General features: G+C 50.6%; 1 protein-coding gene across 1 annotated transcript in view; it reads left to right on the top strand.

Moving 5' to 3' along the window:
• The window catches only part of LOC149360623 (complement component receptor 1-like protein), an 87,580-nt gene that overhangs the window by 45,947 nt on the left and 21,623 nt on the right, over positions 1-20,010 (top strand). Inside the window, exons 8-10 of the mRNA XM_089572415.1 lie at positions 9,524-9,703; positions 14,535-14,738; positions 16,297-16,535. Coding sequence (XP_089428541.1) covers positions 9,524-9,703; positions 14,535-14,738; positions 16,297-16,535 — 623 coding nt within the window. The remainder of the gene's footprint in view (positions 1-9,523; positions 9,704-14,534; positions 14,739-16,296; positions 16,536-20,010) is intronic.

The raw sequence follows: 20,010 nt of genomic DNA, 5'->3' as shown, positions 1-20,010 counted from the left end.
GGTCGAATTTCAATGGCGGCGAAATTCTTGAGGCCCGTGAGCTGTGCGGTGTCATCATCATCAGCCTGACTACACCCACTGCAGGGCAAAGGCCTCTCCCATGTCTCTTCAATTAACCTTCTATGTGCGGTGTCAGTGTACGTTAAAGAACTCCCAGTGGTCTAAATTTCTTGAGCCCTTTACTACGGCGTCCCTCATAGCCTGAGTCGCTTTAGGACATTAAACACCAATCAATCATACCAATAAACCACCAGAATTGGTCTTTTCCTACTTAACATTCATATATCCCTGCGAGTAGTCATACTACTCCTGGCGCAGTGGTGCAGCTATTAAGTGGTGTGCCACTGCCTCGGGATGGCAGGCGCTACCGCCGATAGAATTTATGGGACTCAGGTCGCTCTACCCGAGCAACCTAGCGCGACTAATAATTACTTTAACCGCCACTTGCCAGGTTGTATGTGCACACCATGTTTTATAGGTACCATCGTGTGTCAGAACACACACACACGCAAACATTTTCGCTTAATATGGGACGTAAGGCTTACGCCTTAAATGATCCCCAGGAAGCAACGCACGTGGTCCACCTGCCACCTAGGCCACATTACCTTGTGACCTCATCACAACTTGTCCATTGTGGCCAGGTGGCAAAGTGGCCAGCGGACTGTGAGCGAACTGCCCACTGTAGCAGGTGGTAGTTAATTTACGGATTGATCACGGGAGGTTACGTCGAAAGAGCAAACTGTGTCTCACAATATCCACGCGCTACGCATCGGCTCTCTACAAAAAGGGCGATTTCTCCTGAATTTTAATCCACGCAGTGCCCACCTCTTCACTGCACCGTTCATAAAGGTGAGCGCTACCATCTTTTTCAATTTGGTGGCCGATGGTCCTCCGAAGCGGGCTCACGGGTGGAAAACCATCCTTAGCCGGTCAGCTGCCGCACTAGGCCTCGCGCTACCGTGCACTCAGCCTAAGCCGCATTCGACCTCACCTACAACAAGAGCATAAAGGCCTACTTGATCGGAGAGAACATTAACCCAAATGATTATGGTCCCAGAGACAGGACTCATATCCTGAGCGTACCCGCCCTTCAAAATTATGCAGCGAAAATAATGAACCAGGAAAACGCCCGCGCCGGCTCGCGACCTGCACACTCTATATACCAAGCGTCCCAGCTAACCGCGGCACGTCTCGTGGCGCAAAGGTCGCAATGCCAGCCACAATTACCTGCGGTAATTACAAGCTCGTCTTTGGCTCAAACAGAGCCCTTTTATTAATAAACATTCAACCGCGCCAGGTTCGCCTCGCCCTGATAGCTGTGGCCAAGGACATCCAAGCCTCAGACGCCACAACTTCCGCATCCACCCCGTAAACAACACCTGCACCATATACACCCCACTCCAAGCCGACGCGCTCCGCCTGGTCACCATCAAACAAATCCCTAGCCCCGAAATCGCACCCCGCTCCCACCCCAGATGGTGCAGTACGAAGAGTCATCACTAATGCCTACTGGGAGGAAACCCCGACAGAGGTTCTAGAAAGCCTGATCATGGCAACCCTAGGACGCCCTCATTGATGCACGCCGCATATGACAGACGCGTTCGATCCTTATCACCTCCCGGGGGGTCCATTGCCCCGAACCATCTCCTACAGAGGCAGACTCCACAGCTACGCCCTATTCTGAGGACACCTGGAAGCTTGCACGAACTGTCGTCAACCCCTACACCACCCAGATGTGTGTACCCCTCAGCGCACCCACTGCTGTCCAAGATGTGGCGTCATCCACCCCCGAGAGGACACCCCGACTTGCCCCCCAGAGTGTATGTGGAGTACGTAGGGGCAGGACGGGTACTAGAGGATGCAAAGGCAGGGGACGCCACTCACCGCCCACATCCCCGCAACAGCACCCCTCTTAGTGGCTCAGTGGCTACGGCGCTCGGCTGCTGACCCGAAAGACGCGGGTTCGATCACGGCCGCGGCGGCTGAATTTCGACGGAGGCGAAATACTAGAGGCCCTTGTGCTGTGCGATGTCAGTGCACGTTAAAGAACCCCAGGTGGTCGAAATTTCCAGGGTCCTTCACTACGGTGTATCTCATAGCCTCAGTCGCTTTGGGACGTTAAACCCCAATAAACCCTCTCGCACGCCAGATCGAGACGCGCAATGCACCAACGTCCGTCGCTCTGGCAAGTCTCGCTGATCGGCTGGTCGCCGCCAGGACCTACAGTCCAGACAACTTTCCTTGGCGTACAGAGTAGCAGGCAGGCTCAACAACGCCAGAAAGCCACCTGACCCCACCGCCCACTCAGTTCGATCCTCGTGACCGGGAGCTACAGGCCCTGCGGGAGGACGTGAGTCGTCTCACCTCTCTTGTCAAGACCCCCTCCTCCATCCTTCCACCAACCGTCTCTTCCACCCAACACACTCCACTATCTGAAACACCCACAGAAAACATGGAAGAGTCCGACTCCCAAACACCAACCTGACGCCCACCCAAGAAAAAACAGACAACAGAGCCCCCATTCGTCACCCAGACCGCCCTCAAATGCATCGAAGCCCGCATGGTAGCTAAACTCGCAGAAATGGACGCGCGTTACAGGTAAAATTCAGTCACCACATCGACCACCTCTCCCAACGCTTCGATCAACAAACTGAAGAGACATTTACGCGCATGGTGCACACCCTAGGAATTAGCCTTGCACAGTACGACACCCAACTCCGAACAATAGACAAGCCCTTCCCTCTACACCTCAATCCGCCATATCAATCCAGCCCACCTACCCCATAGTGCTCCCCACCCAACCTACCTATCCGCATCCCAGTAAAGCTCGTAAGCTCCTCACCCCAGCATCCTAGAGCGCTGGAAACTCCAACTGGTCAACTCCACCCAGGAGTTGACCGGATCTCCAATACCATGCCCCGCAATTTGGACGATCTGTCGATCGCGCAGCTCACGGGGCACTTCAACAGATGCTGGCAGGAGGGCACTCTCCCCCGCTCATGGCTTCCCGCCAAAATATTACTCATGCCAAAGCCCCACAAACCACTTAAGGGCTAACTCGATGAACACTACCTCGGTGTACGCGCGGAACGCCTGCGCGCCAAGCACACGCCACGACGGACGTTGAAAAGTGGCATGCATCTCCATGCTCCTGGTGCTGGCTCGATTCTCCTCGCGAGCCGACTGAAAGAATGCCAAGCCGTGAACAAAAGGTGGTTGAGCAGCTGCAAAGATTTCAATAAAATTTTGGGGAACCTGAAGGAGGTTCCACCCATGAAGAAGAGAGTCCGAGGGAGTCCCGCGGTCCTCCGATTATTGTAAACCGGACCCCGCTTCCGACTCGCGCGCTAGCGCCCGTGCGCAGGCGCCGATATCTGACATCCACAGATATCTGCGCCCCGCTCGCGCCTCTTCCCGCGTCGCACCTCGCGCATGCGCAGAAAGACTCCAGCGTACACCCGTGCGCGTAGGCGCTCCGCCCGTACACCTAGGATGTGTCCATCGAATTAGCACATTACACCTAAAAGTCTCCGTCCCATCTCTCTAACCTCATGCCTGAGCAAGCTCTTCCAACATGTCGAACTCGCCTGACTCTGCCAACACATGGAGGAGGAAGACCTCTACCCCGCACTACATGGTGGGCCTCTGCGTCCATCTGTCGGCACAGGACGCCATGCCCCAACTCTGCAAGACATTTTCGACTCCCTCATTCGGGGTCACACAAAAGCTGCCCTAGCCTTGGATCCCCCCAAGACCTGTGAACGCCTAGACCATCAAGCTCTCATGGCGGCCCTCTCCCCTTTGAATTTATGTACTCCTATATTCAAGCATTCCTTACTAACCGTACGGCCGAAATTCACCACTGTCCCCACATACACTCCCATATACACCCTTAGTAAGTTTCGTACCCCCCCTCCCCCCGGCATCTGTCCTCGCCCGTTTTCTGGTCTGTCTCATTCACCTTGCCCGCACTCACCAAACCGTCTCCTAACTTCGGCATACACTCTCTGCCTATGATATCATGCTATGGACCACCTACGGCAGTGATGGAGACGTAGAGAATACTTTAATGTCGGCAGCAACCCTCACCTAAACTCATGCGTGGAGTATCGCACCTTCCTGCTCTCCGGAGAAGTCGGAGCTCCTCATAACCCGCTCCACAACTCGAAACTGCTCCCCAGCCCCCATCACCGTGACAATGGAAAACCGGCACATCCCGGAGGTAAACACTCACCGCCTACTGGGCCCCCACACCCAGAACAACGAGAAAAACACAGGCACCATAGAGGAACTCAAGTGGAAAACGGAGTTGATATCCTACCTAATCCGCCGCTTTTCTAGACACCACCGAGGCATGAAGGAGCATGACCTATGTCGTCTCTTTCATCATGCCTTCGTCCTCAGCTGCCCGCACTGTAGTGCGGTGTCTTCGGACACCTATCACAAAGTGTGCGCCTGCCCCTCCAACCCGGCCATTCTCCCCATCCCCAACCCAATCCGGGAGGACTGGGAGGCGACCCTGCTTGGCTGCCACGACTTACAGAGCCAAGAAGACTTAGTCGGGTGCGCCCGGGCGGCGGCCACCGCCACTGGGATCCCAAACTAAGGACCTCCACCTAGCGCTTGTGAGGATCGGTTTCTTACGGGCTCATCCAAACATACCTCCTGTCCCTCCTAAATAAATTCATTTCATTTCATTTATTTGTCCCTTAAAGGCCCGAAGGCATTACATAAGGGGGGGCGTACATACAGGTTGGACGGTAGTGGCAGAGAACACACAAAAAAAAGAAAGGGGGAAAAATGCACGGGGTACAAAAAGAGTACAATAATATACAAACTAAAAGCAAGAAATAAACATACAAAAAGAAAACAAGGAACAGTTGGTACTTCGGTGTCGCAGTATGAATATGTTTATGAGAAGTAATTAGCCAGTTTCTCGCGGAAAAGGCGGCGATCGGAGCATGTTATTATGTTGTCGGGAAGGCCATTCCAGAGCACTATGGAGTCGGGAAAAAATGAACTGCTCATTGCGGAGGTGCGGGTTTTAATGCGTGCGATTGGGTTACTGTGGTTTAGGCGGGATGACGTACGTGGGGGTGGCTGCAGCAACAAATGTCTTGGTGAGCGATAAAAGAAAGAGTGAAAGAGGCATAGACGGGAAATAACACGGCGAGTTGCTAGTGTTTGAAGGCCGAGGGATCGTTTTAGTAATGTTACGCTGGTATTTCTTGAGTGCTGCGATGTAATGAAACGGGCGGCGCGATTTTGAATGGCTTCAAGGTCTGAGATGAGATACGATTGTGATGAATGCCAGACAGATGACGCGTACTCCAATTTAGGACGTACGAATGTTATATATGCCAACTTTTTTACTTCAGGTGATGCAGATTTTAGATTGCGCCGGAGAAAACCAAGTGTGCGTGATGCTTTGGAACAGATGGTCTGAATGTGTGTTGTCCATGACAGCGATGATGTGATGTGTACTCCTAGGTATTTATAAGATGATGTTCTGGTGACGGCGACCGATTTTATGTTGTAAGTGCTATCAATAAGTGTGTTTTTGCGGGAGAATGATATGGATTGGCATTTATTTAGATTAAGAGGCATGTGCCATTTGTCACACCACGCTGAGATAGTGGTTAGATCCTGTTGAAGAGCGGCAATGGCGCTAGCGCCGTGGATGGGGCTGTAAATTACGCAGTCATCTGCGAATAAACGTAGCGTGGATTTTATGTTGATCGGTAGGTCATTGATGTAGATGAGGAATAAAAGAGGTGATAAGCCTGCACCTTGAGGTACGCCGGATGTTACGTCGGTAAAAGCTGAGCGACAGTTATTAACACAGGTGAACTGCTTACGTCCTTTAAGGAAGTGCTCTAGCCAGGAGAGCAAAGTTTGTGGAATGCCGAGCGATGACAACTTAAAAAGAAGAAGATTATGGGAAACACGATCAAATGCTTTTGAAAAGTCGAGAAAGATAGCGTCGATCTGGACAAGGTTATCTAAGTATTGTAGAATGTCGTGGGTGAATTCGGCGAGCTGGGTCTCACATGACAGCTGCTTGCGGAAGCCGTGTTGATTCGGATAGAAAAAGTTCATTGATTCTAGGTGGGTCATAAGATTGGAAAAAATAATGTGCTCAAGTAGTTTAGACGGTATACTAGTGAGGGAAATGGTACGATAGTTGTTAGGGCACGTGCGGTCATCCGCTTTAAATATGGGTGTAATTTGAGCTTTTTTCCAATCGTCGGGGACAACCCCGGTATCTAAGGATTGCGCAAAAATTAGATGCAGTACTTTGCTAGACAATGAAATGGTATTTTTTATTAGCTTACTGTTAATTTGATCGCAGCCGGCAGATGTAGATATTTTCAGTGAGGCAATAAGCTTTGATACACCATCAGGGTTAATTTCGATTTTAGGCATTTCTGAGAGTGAGATTTCTGGAATGTGATCATTAGCAGTAATGTTAGCAGCGGAAAAAACTGACGTAAAGTAATTGTTGAGCGCGGTCGCACAGTCATCGCTTTTGATTGGTTCTCCATCAGCATCTAGGAGTTGTACATGGCGATCTTGTGGTTTATTAGATAGCATGCGCCAGAATTTGTTGGGGTTAGAGTGAAGGATTGATAGTGGTCACCACCACCTACAGCCGCTGTTTCTTCACGCTCCCCTATCTGAAACTCCAGGCCGGGGAAACCTCCGCACTGGTTGTCATGATCTGAAAATCATTTAAGACAGCACTACGCCTACCCCTAAATACCTCAATCGAAAAACTCCTCCAACTAGGCCTGCACAATACGATAGGGCAGCTTATTGAGTCAGACCGACAGACAATACATACGTCTCGCGAGAACCACCACTGGCAGATACATCCTACACACCTTCTGTATCCGCATACCAGCCACGGATCCCACACAGCTCCAGGTCTCCCGTCACATTCCCCGCGAACTATTTATTAAACCCCTCCCCAAAAAATTGGCGGCGGTTTAGCTCTGGTTAAACCTGGAGTGACGCGCTAGCTACAGCTGGCCAATTCGAACTCGCAGAGTAGAATTGCACTCAGTCTTTCGCCGCTGCGTTTCGCTGGGCATTCCTTCTTCATCTTCGTCTCTGGAGGTCGATTCACATTTACTGCGTAATTTTCTTTTCTCAAATTCATTTTCTTAGGTTTGGTTTGGTTTATGGGGTTTAACGTCCCAAAGCAACTAAGGCTATGAGAGACGCCGTAGTGGAGGGCTCCGGAAATTTCGTCCACCTGGGGTTCTTTAACGTGCACTGACATCGCACAGTACACGGGCCTCTGGAATTTCTCTTCCAAAGAAATTCTAGCCGCCACAGCTGGGATCGAACCCGCGTCTTTCGGGTCAGCAGCCGAGCACCATAACCGCTGAGCCACCGCGGCGGCTCATTTTCTTATTTACGGCCCCTCGTTCTGTTTCTTCTTTCACTCCGACTACCTCCCTTCCTCTACCAACGGAAGACGACGGGTGTCCACCGAGATATGCGAGACAGTTGCTGCCTAATTTGCTTTCCTCAAATACAATTTTCATTTTCTTCAATGCGGCCACTCTTTCTCTTTCTTCTTTCACTCCCACTTCCTCCCCTCCTTTAGGGTGCGGTTAAGGTGTCCACCGAGATAACAGAGAATTAATGCGTCAGTAATTAGCAAGCTACAGGCCATGACTATGCTTAGGCTTCGCTGTGGTTAAGCGATGTAATGTTACTGGTGATTTACTTGGTTAATTTCTGATGTCATCAAACGAATGACGGGTGTCCACCGAGATATTCGAGACAGTCACTGCGTAATTTTTTCCCCCAATTCATTTTCTTCATTTGGGCTAGCTCCTCTTTTCGTTTCCTCTTTCACTCTCACTTTTTCCATTCCTCTACAAATTCATGACTGGCCTGCACCGCGATATGCGAGACAAATACAACTTTAATTTTATTCACTACGGCCACTCTTTGTCTTTCTTCTTTCACTCCCACTTCCTCCCTTCATGTACAGTGCGGTTGAGGTGTCCACCGCGGCGGCTGCTAGCCCTCTTGCGGTGGCACCGGCGCGCAGCTACAGCCACGGGCATGCGGCCGAGGTGCGACCACGCTCGACGAAGCGAAATGACTGGCGTAGTGAAGCTATCGCTTCAAAAGTTGCACCCCACCAACCACGAACCCCGCCGCAGAACTCGTGCACGGGCGCTTCTCAACACTATGGCGCGGAACCGTATGCTGTTTGGTCGATGCCGCATGCACAGGCGAGGACGCGGTTGTAGCCATCACGAACTTTTCCCTCCAACCGATTGCCACCCTTCACATATCTCCCGCTGCCACTTCGGAGAAGGCCGCTATTGCCCTAGCCACCACACGCACGGAGGCGGCCCAATTTGTATTCTCTGATTTTTAAACTGCCATACTGAAATTTTCTTGCCGGAGAGTTCACGTCCCTGCATTTCGCATACTGAACTCCCCCGCCGCACGCCCGCCCGGCCGCATGGAGCTGATATGGATGCCTTCCCACTCCGCGAATCCCGGACACGAGGCTACCAAAGCTGTAGCTCGAGGTTCTCTCAACAGGGCACGGGTGGCCTCCGATCTGGGGTTCCAGCGGGAGCGCATGCATTCATTTTGTGAAATGACGCAGGCCTCCAAAGCCGAGCGTCAGCTCCACCACCACCCTATCCCTCCCTCGACGATTATCATCAGGCACTTTGGCGGCGGCTCCAAACACGCACTTTACCCTTCCCTTAATACGCTCGCGCTATCACGAAGACCACATAACGCCCTCCTGTACCATCTGCCACCACCACAAAGCCACTCTCGACCATATTCTTTTCCACTGCCCGGCGGATACTCGCCCGCGGGGCCTGGAGCACCTTACCACTTGGGGGGCTTGGGAGACCCTACTGCGCTCCGAGGACCCGGCCAAGCAAGCCATCGCCGTAGGCCGGGCTGCCAGCGTCATGAGCCTCCGGGCCATAAACTTTCGAATGCAGTGGGGCCGTGCGGATGCCCAAGGAGCTGCGTGTCCTAAACTCCCCTGTTCCATATAAAGTTTTCTCCACAACCACCACCACTTGCGTCTATGTTTAAAACAGCCACTTATCGAGGCAGTGGTTCATCGCTTAACCGCTGCAACACTGCGTCAGGAGTGGTATGAGGACTCCTCGCGATCTATGAATGTGATATGGAGGATGACGGTGCCTGCGATGAGATATGGAAACAGGAGGAGAGGCTGCTGCAGACCCATCAACGCTATCGCGTGATACCTTTAAGGCGGAGGTAGAGAGCCCCGTCAAGTTTTTTCTTCATCTTGAATATTATTCAGGAAACCTACATACGGCACTGCCTTTTCAGGTAGGACTAAATTTACCAATTCAGCACATGACTTGGAGTGTCGAGCTCATAAGGTTTCTGAAAATATGCAAACGCGATGGTGCTAATTCTACTCATGCTGACTGCGTAGCTTACATTGCCTATGTTTTTAGTTTTATGCACCTATTCATTACTGAGCTGATATGTGCAGAGATTCGCTGCGGCTCCTTGACAGCCCCTCAACACGGCTGGAAGACCGGCGACTCCACTGCTGTGGGCGCTACAGCAAGCTTCGGCTGCTTCCAAGGCTACGTCTTGCTGGGATCACCCAAGAGGCAGTGCGGGGATGATGGCCAGTGGGATGGCACACCTGCACACTGCGTGCCGAAAAGTAAGTTAGCAGGTGACACTCCACGAAGGATGTCATCGAGAAGATGTCCTTTTCGGTCTAAAGTTAGGTAGAGAACGCAGCAGTTGTGCATATGTACTCCTGAAGTAAGCGCAACGCAAGATTTGCCGCGATGATGATTGTTGGGCTGGCGATGGCATTCAAATCGATAAGCAGTTCTTCATAATTTTTCGTGAAAGGCAAGTTCAAGTTTTACGCTTTATATTCAGTCTAAGTAAATCATTTTTTTTAAATTCATTGAAACAAACAAAAAGAAGTTCACAATAGAAGGTCACTAAACCTCTGGGTTAGCTGAGCACATTTACTTTGTACTATGGAGTTGAGGGCAAGACAGAATATCGGGCACTAAGGTCGATAGTAGGCGTGACCGGCAACAAAGCTGATTGTTTTGTTATTGGCTGGTGAACCGTAACCATACTCTAGGCGCTGAGTGCCTGCCTCAGCTGGTCAGATGTGTGGCTGTCAAGTGAGGTTTCCGTTTGTAGACATGGCGCCCACGCGTGATGATGGATCTTGACGTATCCTGGAGGACTTTGTCCCTGATAGTGCACGAAAATGCAAAGGGAGTGTGCTCCGGAGAAAGCGAACATAATAGAGTGCTTTGGAGTTAGAATGTCCATGAAGTGTTGAAAGGTTTACGGAAAGGAGTTCACTTTTGACCTTACTTACTTTAGGGATACTAGGGGTTACTTTTGGGAAGGCGGCTTCTTGTCTTATGTCAAAAGTACAGACGGTGCTAGAAGTAAGGCAGAAAGCATTTAATAGACTAGCAGTTGATGCGCACAGGGAAACCAGGAATGAGGCACTGCAAGGAACATGGTTGTTTGTGACTAAATTCGAATGTTAAGAAGCCTGCTGACGGACCTTTATAGAAAATAAAAACTAAAGTCTAACAGGAATTGCTTTTTATGCGTCAAATGGCAGTGACATATTGCTGGAAGTGCCATTAGGGTCCTGCAGAAGGTGCTGCCAATCAAATGAACTGTGTTCAAGGTGATCACTCAAGTACAATGTATAGTAATAAACGTGCGGGGTTCGAATGCCGCACTATCCATGCAGACATCGATGCCGACGGAATGAGCATCTTAGAGCTACTGGGTTAAAAGATACCTAAGACACCTGGAGTGTGCCGCAGTAGATTTCCTTTAAAATTGGTGTGACGAGTTGTGGCTCAAAAGACAAGCTTTTGGGAGTGAAACTCGGGAGAAGGAAAAAAATATTGGAATTATCGAGCTTAATCGAAAGTGACATGAATTTCTTGTTATTACTTGAAGCGGCGATTCAAAAAGGATGAAATTGAAAATAAAGTGACAGTTCTATGAGTATCGTGGGGCTGCCATATTTCAAAAGGGGCGCTATGCGCAGAAACCAGTTTAGATTTTTAAAAATCAGCGATTTACACGCTTGGTAATGGGGATGATCAACGCTAGTTGTGGAGAGACAGACACGTTTCAGCCCCCATTGTTTGTCATCGATACAAATCACGTGGGCTGCTCTAGCCTTCCTCCAAGTTTGTCGTCGTCGGCGCATCCGTATCCCGTGAAAACTAGCACGCCGGAATTGAAGATAACAGGGGAGGAGCTGTGTTCGGGAAAGGCTGCGAACCTCTTCTTTCGATTCCCCTCATTCTTCACGCGTATTGAAATCATTTGATGGGTGCTGTGCCCCTGTAGGAACCCTGCTGATAAAAGCTGTGTGTTGCAATAAACTCATAAAGTTTTTCATACAAATATCATCGAAATGATCATACAAATCATAAAAAATCATCATACAAATAGCATACAATTCTCTAAAATCATAGTCATCATAGAGATGTCATAGAATATCATACAAATTGCATGAAATTCGATAATGAAGCCTCTATGAGGTTATTGCATCATCGAACTTTTTTTCAGCAGGGAATTGAAGACCCGTAGAAGATGCTTGAACCAAAGAAAGGTCAAGGTTGAAAACACGCCGCGAGAAACAGCCAGTGCAATGAAGGAACCATTTCGCTTACGAAAGCATAGCATGCTTCAAAACCGTGCTGTACTTTCAGGTGAGGCGACAAAATTTCGAATTTTGAAGATTTTGCGCCGTTACACATTAGACTTGGAAAGAGAGAAGAAATGTCTGACCCTTGAAGAAAAACTGGCGCTGAAGGTCTCGGAAGACAGTATCTTAGTGAGCTTTTTCACGGTGAAAGGGGGTTTAACGTCTCAAAGCGACTCAGGATATGAGGGACGCCGTTGTGAAGGGCTCCGGAAATTTCGACCACCTGAGGTTCTTTAATGCTCGCTGACATCGCACAGTAAGCGGGCCTCTAGAGTTTCGCCTCCGTAGAAATTCGACCGCCACGGCCGGGTTCGAATCCGCGTGTTTCAGGTCAGCAGCCGAGTGCTATAACCATTGAGCCGTAGGGGCGGCTCCCTAAATGGGCCTTTCTGGAACCTTACAGAACGGGATGTAATTATGTATCATATGCGGTCTGTGTGAGAGTCTGGAAGCGATCATGCCTCTCCTATTATGTCTTGCTACGTTCATTGGGTTGATGCCGGTTGCAAGAAGAAACTAGATGACCTCGGGTTAGTACTCGGCTGTTGCAGACCAGACTTGGAAAAAAGTAGCATAATAGCAGTGGGCCTGTGCTGGGCGTAGCGGAGCTGCGCGGCAGGACGAGGAACGTCCGCGTTTCTGACTTAGCCTAAAACGCATGGCTTGCTGTTGCTATGAAATGTGCAGGGGAAGGGAGGGTAAGCAACATTTCTTTGGTAAGGTCGACAATTCCGCTTTTGCTGCAAACAGAGCGGAACAACTGTGCTGAAATAAATTCGTTCTAAAAAAGCAATGCCAGAGGGGCTGTGCCTAACGTCTCTCAATATTTGAGCATGTTTAATTCGTTTAAATAGAAAATTAAACGTGATTGGTGGCTTTCTTCCACCCAGCTGAACTAAAACAAATTAGTTACTACGCCCGCAACCAGAAAACTGGTTATCAAGGCCACCTTGCCAAGAACGCTTCTACGAGCAACCTGTCCGGTGCTCAGTTGAAGTTTTTTCGAACGTTGGTTCCCGCGGTGGTGATGATTTGTGTATCCACCTGTACAGATAGTCTGGCACAGTGCCTGGCGCAAATGACTATCGCGTAAAAATTCAGCCGTACGCAGGCACTCGGGGATATTTTGGCTATGTTGTAGAGATTTCGTGTTCATAGCCGCATAGATAAAATGCTATGTTAGGACAGCAGTCAGGTCAGATATCTCCCATTAATGCACAGTCGCTATTAAAGAGGATTCATGCAATTTATTTCAGGCTTTCTGCCTGTTGTATAAAAAAACATACTTGGGTCCTAGCGTTGGTGTCTGACAGCGACTGAGGCATGGATGGTTTCTGCTGCCACTTGCACTATGTGAGAGCGCCCACTTCCGAGACTGGGCAGACGAGGCTTACGCAGATCACTTGGCCTTAAAGGACTCGCATGAGCTTTCTATTCCCAGAGGCTGCTAGCGGACACACTAACAACTCTTTAACCGCAAAGTTTCCACGCGTTGCGATGCAGTGAAATTTCATCGCCCATCGCATCAGCTTAGGGATACGTTGTTGTTACCGCTTGGTTTCATGGAGATGCGTGTTCCAGGAGCTTCATACAGTTTTCCTGGGGCACCATAGGACGTCTGGCAGACAAAACCCAGGCCCTGAGTGCCAACTACAGACATGCTGCATTGCCGATAGTGTTCCTGAAACTGCGCATTGGAGATCAGGAAGTCAGTTGTCTCGATTCTACTACGAGAAATTTCCGTATTTTGTCATGCCGAACTGAATTCTATTAAATGCTGCTTGACCCTTCTATCTCCATGGACTACCTGTAGAAAGTTACCAATAAAGGCGCGACTGCGTCACATTGAATCAATGGAATTGTTCCATCACAGGACGAAAACAGTTTCTTTCATTGGGAGGAGCACGCAGCAGCAATTGGCACAGGTATCCCATCAATGCGGAGCGTTTGTTGGGACAGGAGTTGAGGTCGATGGAGCGGCGAAAATTCCCCCTCTCCTAAGATTGTCATCGCTCTTCGGGCGGAACAAGCACCGCAGCTGTAGCTCGCTGCTTGTCCACCAGGAGTCACGTTAAGATGTACTTGATGCGAGCTGGGCAATCAGCGAAGGCTGAAAAAGTGATTCGGCGATTAGAAGACAACTGTCACGACACAAGGATCTACAAATTGTGGGCTTTCTAAATACAGCCCGCGAGCCTCCGATGTTGTGCCTAAACTGTGATGTGGTAATATAATTCCCGACTGCCCAGTCGTTCCGGTCTCTCCCTACTGCTCCTTGGAAACGAACGGCATCCACAGCCTATATCTTCTGACATGCAACAAGGTGATGATCGAAGGCCATCACTTCTCGCACTATCAGCATAAGCAGCTGCACTACGCTAAGCAGGTGTATCTAGCTGCTTGTGTCTTAAGCTGCCACAAAACGCACATCACTGTCTTCATTCAAACACCGTGCACAAGGGCGGACCATCTTTCAAACGCTCTTTTGTCTTTGAGAAGCCAGACACCGCCTGACTGCAGAACACGATAGCCGCTTCTTTGCAGAGTAAATTCACTCTGAGAACAAACATGCACACCGCAAACGGAGGTAGAGACACATGTAGTAAGTGCAGCTTTTGATGTATTTTGCGGTTTACTTCGCTTCTGCCTTGCTGCAATATCTTTTGTGGTTTTTTCTTTCGCATCTTTCAAACCACTAGAGTTTTCTGCAGTCTTTGGGCAATTTCTGTCTAGCATGCACTCTCTATTTACTTCTGCTGGCGTTGTGTTCATCCGACAGGAGCAGCAATGACGGAGGCTAGAAACCACAAAGTTTGCTTGGATCCTGGCTACCCAGACAATGGTCGCCGGGTTGGTCGCAAGAACTTCCTCGTGGGTACCAGCGTCACATTTGAATGCAACCCTGGCTACCACATGCGTGGCAACGCCACCATCTCCTGCCAATCGAACGGAAACTGGTCTGCCTCTCCTCCGCGGTGCATCGGTCAGTAGTCGTTTGATCATGGCGTGACTCATGTGTGTGCGCTCATTCCTCACGCAAACGAAGCCTGTTGAAAAATGTATTAATCGAACTATTTATTGCGACAGGTACGGTTTTCAATAACCACACCAAAACATTTCACGAGCTAGGAGTAGAAAACATATTAATTGATCGTAGGGTTGTAGGGTTCTCGTTATGCCCTTCTCAAGAACAGCTGTTGCATTTGTGGCATCATTCTGGCGACCGTCGCGCCTTACGAGCATGTTTTTGCCTGCGCTGGCTTCTTGTTTTCCTATCATCAACGCGGTTCAACTATGTGCGCTCGGAAGGTTGCATACTCGCGGTGACGTAATGACGAAGCGTTAGGTGACTAGCGCTGGTCACTCCAAGGATTTAACCGCAACAAAGGACTGACGCGCTAAGAGCGAGCTATTAACAGCTAAGGCTGTAATAGGAGTGTTACGCTCTGCCATGCCATGCACGGAGGCTTTTTCGTAGTAAATGTTGCAGACAGCTGATAACACGACACGAATAGCATGAATGTGAAAGATTGCAATTGTCCAGAACTTTAAATTTATCTGCGAGGAGTTTAATGATCAGCGATACAGATATCACCCGCGCTTAGATTCATTTTGGCTCCTTCAGGTGCACTGGCGGCGACTGTCATAGCCCTTGCCAACATCACAGACACTGCAAACATCACAGCCGCTAAGCCATCCCAGAATGTAGAGAGAAAAAGAATCTCAAACCGAGAGAAAAATTTTTTTATTATATTCAGCGGAAATAATTTTTTTATTATTGGCATTGCATTTTATTACACGCGAAATACTACGCAGATTTAGGCATTCAGATTAGAAATTATTCTTACGGCCTCTATGTAATAATGATGGTACGCAGCGGCTCTGGGCAAACTCTCTTTACTGGCCCAGATTTGCTTTTGATGTGCTACCCCGAATTATGATAACCTCACAAGTTATGCACAAAAAGCCAAAGCATGGGGAATTTGTTGCCAATCTGTCGTCCTACTTTTCACTTGTGGCAGAAGAGCGGTGTCTAAAGGAGCCTTTACTCCATTACAAGGGATGAAAATGAAAACCCCCAAACAATGATACATCGGAAACCTTAATCCGCTGTTAAATATGCGTGGGATATTTCTCTGAACCCTATTGTGTATGCCTCCGAAAGCATGTTGAAAACGGAAAAATGCGCTTATGCGGTTTTTTGGGTAGCTTCTGTAATCTGTTTTATTTTGGGCCCTTCCCTGCGTTCATGACCTTTTAGCAACCCGTTCCATCATTCCCGTCCTGGCATCATTTAGCATAAAAAATAGGCAAGTGTGCTGCTCGAATCAACTTGCGTTTATTTTCTCATCAGCAGTTTATTCATACCCTTTGTAACAACATACAAAATTGGCGGTGCTCATAATCGTGAAACTCTCACGTCAATGCATGAGCTGCTGTCTGCAGAGATCACAGCAGCTGCTTGCTTTTCGCCCATTTGTGGCCAACTGAGCTGGTTTATACAAGAAACTGCCTTCTGTGTTTTGCTCTTCAACATGCAGGAAAATTTTACTACGACAAAGCGCGGTTCGCGGGCGGTGTTCTAAGTGACATCGCCGTCAAGATTCCAGAGCTGAATGCTCCTCCCAGAAACGATAGCAGCGCAACTGTCCAGGTCCTCAGAACTAGGGGACCAAACGCTGCGAGGCACTTCGTGTACTTCCTGTTTGATGCCTCCGCAAGCATCGGAGCGACGAACTTCCAGACGGGCATCAACCTAGCGAAGGCGATAACGCGAAAGGTAGGCGCTTATCTTTGGAACCCTTTCTCTCCACCTGCTTCACGGCAGCACTGATATCTCCTTCACGCTTCAGTGAAAGTTTTCGTGAATATATGTGTGGAGCGAATGTTTATTTTACAGTTTTGTAACATGCTTCTATGCTTTCCTTAGCCATATCTGAATCCTAGGCAGTGAGGCACTCCAGGTAAAGGACGAGGTACTGTGTGTGTAGGCGATTTCGGCGGAACATAATTCAATATTAAAGAAAGGTGCGAACGACCAAAAATCTCAATCTGATGCGTAGGCCTCAATCACTGGTATGGTCTTTATTCACTGTGGAATTTATTAGAATAAGAAATAAAACAATATTAAGAAATGAACAAACGGTTTCTGCTTGTAGTGCATTCGTGGCCTGACGAGATAGTCTAGTAGGGTTCACGTAGAATTTTAGAGCGTGTTTCGACAAGTTCGGCGAAATAAACAGACGGCGGCGAAATGCTGTGCAAAAAACCCTTGATAAAACCCGGCCACCTTGAATAGAGATCGGAAGAATACAGAACACAAAAAAGCACACCAAGTGGGGATATCTTTTGTACAAAACTTATATATTTAACAGAAATCGCAATGTCAAGGTCTGAAACAAATGTTGAAATATAAGAGTTAACCAAATGCATCTTAAGGGAAATTGCACATAATCACTGCAAATTATGGGCGGTTGAAGCTATGGGGGCTATTCTTGTAGTAACGCTCAAAGGGCTAGAAGCAGTTGTCGCTCTCTAACACCAGCGTGCCAGCCCTAGCAGTCAGAGCTGTGACCCCCAACCCGCGGTGCGGTAAGTCGCAACCACGGCGGGTTCGGGCCAGAGGGGACAAACACGAGTATGCTACTCGGAGGAGCGTTTATTGCTTCCGAGCGATACAGTGCAGCAGCAACAATACAACCGCCGTAACGAGGGAGAGGGTTCCGCTCGCGTACGGATGTGAATAACACAAAGGAAAGAACGCACGCAAAAATGTGGGGGAAGAAGGTTCCGCTCACCTCGCGTGGTTCCTCGCTCACGGCCCGCGGCGGTCAAGTCACACACGGTGGCCGGGCGATAAGGGCAGCGGTCTCCGTGGCAGATCTCTGATCCGTGCGTGTGCACGGCTCCCGCCAGAAGACAAGCGAGCCTCGGGAGAAACGCGTCTCCTCCCGGGCTGTGGAGAGGAGGTCTCTCCGTTCTAAGAGGGGAAAGAGGGAAAGTCTCCGCGGCGGCGTCGCGGCGGGGAGCGAAAGGAAGCAGGGGTGGCGTGAGTGCCCTCCCTCGCAAAACCTCCCGAACGGCGCGCGTACAGCATCGCGTGATAATTACGCGCGGCCGTTACAATGGGGCAGGGGATTCATGTGTATCCCCACATCCCCCCCCTCCTTAAAACTGCCCTACGGCCGAAAAGAGACCGCGTTCACCGAAGGGTGTACCGAGTGGGGCCGGCGAAACACCGTTTAACTTTAAAAACCAATAAAGAGAAGATTCAGCTCACAGCCAGCAGTGCCGTCGTCGAAGGCCGTGGACGCCAGGGCAGGAAGGCAATGTAGACGACCGCCATGGACGACGGTGGAGCCCAGGGTTGAAGGGGGTCGATGACCGCAGGTCCCGTGAGTCGGCCAGGGCAGCTTTTCCGGGGCGCGCGGGCGGCAGGCAGGCTCAGGGCAATTACGCACCGTGTCGTCCCGTTGCGTAGCGTTCAGCAGACCTCCACTCAGCTGGTCGAACCGCTCGCTCTTGGCTCGCCTTCTTTTCCTCTCGTTGGGGGGTGACAAAGGCGCGCCGACCCGTTTTCCCTCTGCCGCAGAGGACTTGCGAGGCGGGCCCAGCGGGGCACCAAGCTTCTCTTGCGGGCGAAGCCCCTGCCGCGGGGACACGGGGACTCCAGGCGGCCTCTCTGCTGCAGTTTTCGCCATGGTAGACACAGGCCCCGGTTTCTCCGAATTCTCGTTCGCTCGTCCCGCGGCCGACCGGAAGCTGTTTTTCGGCATGGCTGCTCGGTGGGGACAGCGGGCTCTTGGTTTTGGAATGCGGCCACCCTCGAAACGGCCTGGCTCTCGGTGTTCGAAGCAGCAACGGCCGTTGCGGCGTCCGCTGGCTCTCCTCCGGGCGCGCTGTGAAGGCTGGCCTGCGGCTGCAAGGCTTTTTCTTTCTAGTTACTTTCCAGATTTACACTTTTTTTTTGAGCTAGTCTAACCCCTCTCGGTCTTTTCCGACGAGAAAGCGTGTGCTTGCTCCGGAAGCCGTGGTGCGAAATATGGAAGGGGTGTTCCGTCGATATTAAGCAGGAGAAATTACTCCCTGCGCGTTGGTCAGAGTTGGTTCTGCCGTGGGCGCAAGTTGTAACCAGGCGCCGGGCTCTGTTGTCGAGCCTTGCGTCTCAGTGCGGCTTCCTGCTGGCGGGGGAGGGTCCTGGGGTAAGGTACCATGACGTCACAAGCCGCAATTTGCCAAGGAACCTGGCTATTGATCGGCTGCATGAGCCCAGGTGGGCGTCCACCACGTGGCTTGACCCTTTGGCACACTTCGCAAGAGCGGGCGTAGCGTATCGCATCCCGCTTCATGCCAGGTCAGGTAGCGAGGCGGCACAACTTGAGGTAAGTCTTAGGGCCACTCGCATGCCCAGCGATGCGCGTGTCATGAAAGTAGCGTAAAAGTGCTCCTCTCAACGTGCGTGGAATCACCACCCTGAAGGACTCGTGTGTATCCTTCTCGGAGGGGATATATCTCAGCAGGATGCCATCGGAGTCGAGCAGATAGGAATCCATCGCGCTCACAGCATTACCAGCTGTGTTCGAGCGCCCTGCACGGACAAAAAAAAATACCAGTTGCCTCCATGTGCGCCGCGGCCGCGCCGCCCGGCTCCCTGAGCCCGTCGAACCCTTTTCGACAAAATGGATCCTCCCGCTGTGCCTCCAACAGCTCCTTTCTGCTGAAAACGCTCACCACTGAACTGATGCCTTCAAAGTGGTTTACGCTTTCGCCCTGGGAAGGCGAGGTGTCCCTTCCCTCGGGGCGTTGTGCGAGCTGCGCGGCAGTCGCGCTGCTCTGGCTGTCGGGTGCGGCGGAGTAGGCAGTGTTGTTACTTCCCAAGCCGTCAACGGGCGCGCGCGAAAGTGCGTCCGCCACCACGTTGTTCTTGCCCCTCCTGTAGCGCGCGGTAAAGTCCTAACGCTGGAGGAGTAGCGCCCATCGCGCTAGGCGTCCGGACGGCTCGTCTATGTGTCTCAGCCAAGTGAGTGCCGTGAACAGGATGTTGCTGCTGAGAAGCCGTATTGGACAACCACAGCAGGGACTGGATGTCAATCCCGCTCGCCGCCATGGCTAGTCTGTATGTCGGCAGTCGGTCACACAGACACTCGGTTTGTCACACCTCTGGCCCCACGTTGGGCGCCAAGAATATGGGGGTTATTCCTGTGATAACGCTCAAAGGGCTAGAAGCAGTTTTCGCTCTCTAACACCAGCGTGCC

This window comes from Amblyomma mixtum, chromosome 2 (assembly GCF_055824585.1).
Source record: "Amblyomma mixtum isolate Tamu chromosome 2, ASM5582458v1, whole genome shotgun sequence".
Classification (NCBI taxonomy): Eukaryota; Metazoa; Arthropoda; class Arachnida; order Ixodida; family Ixodidae; genus Amblyomma; species Amblyomma mixtum.
This window is presented reverse-complemented; position numbering and strand designations above follow the sequence as displayed.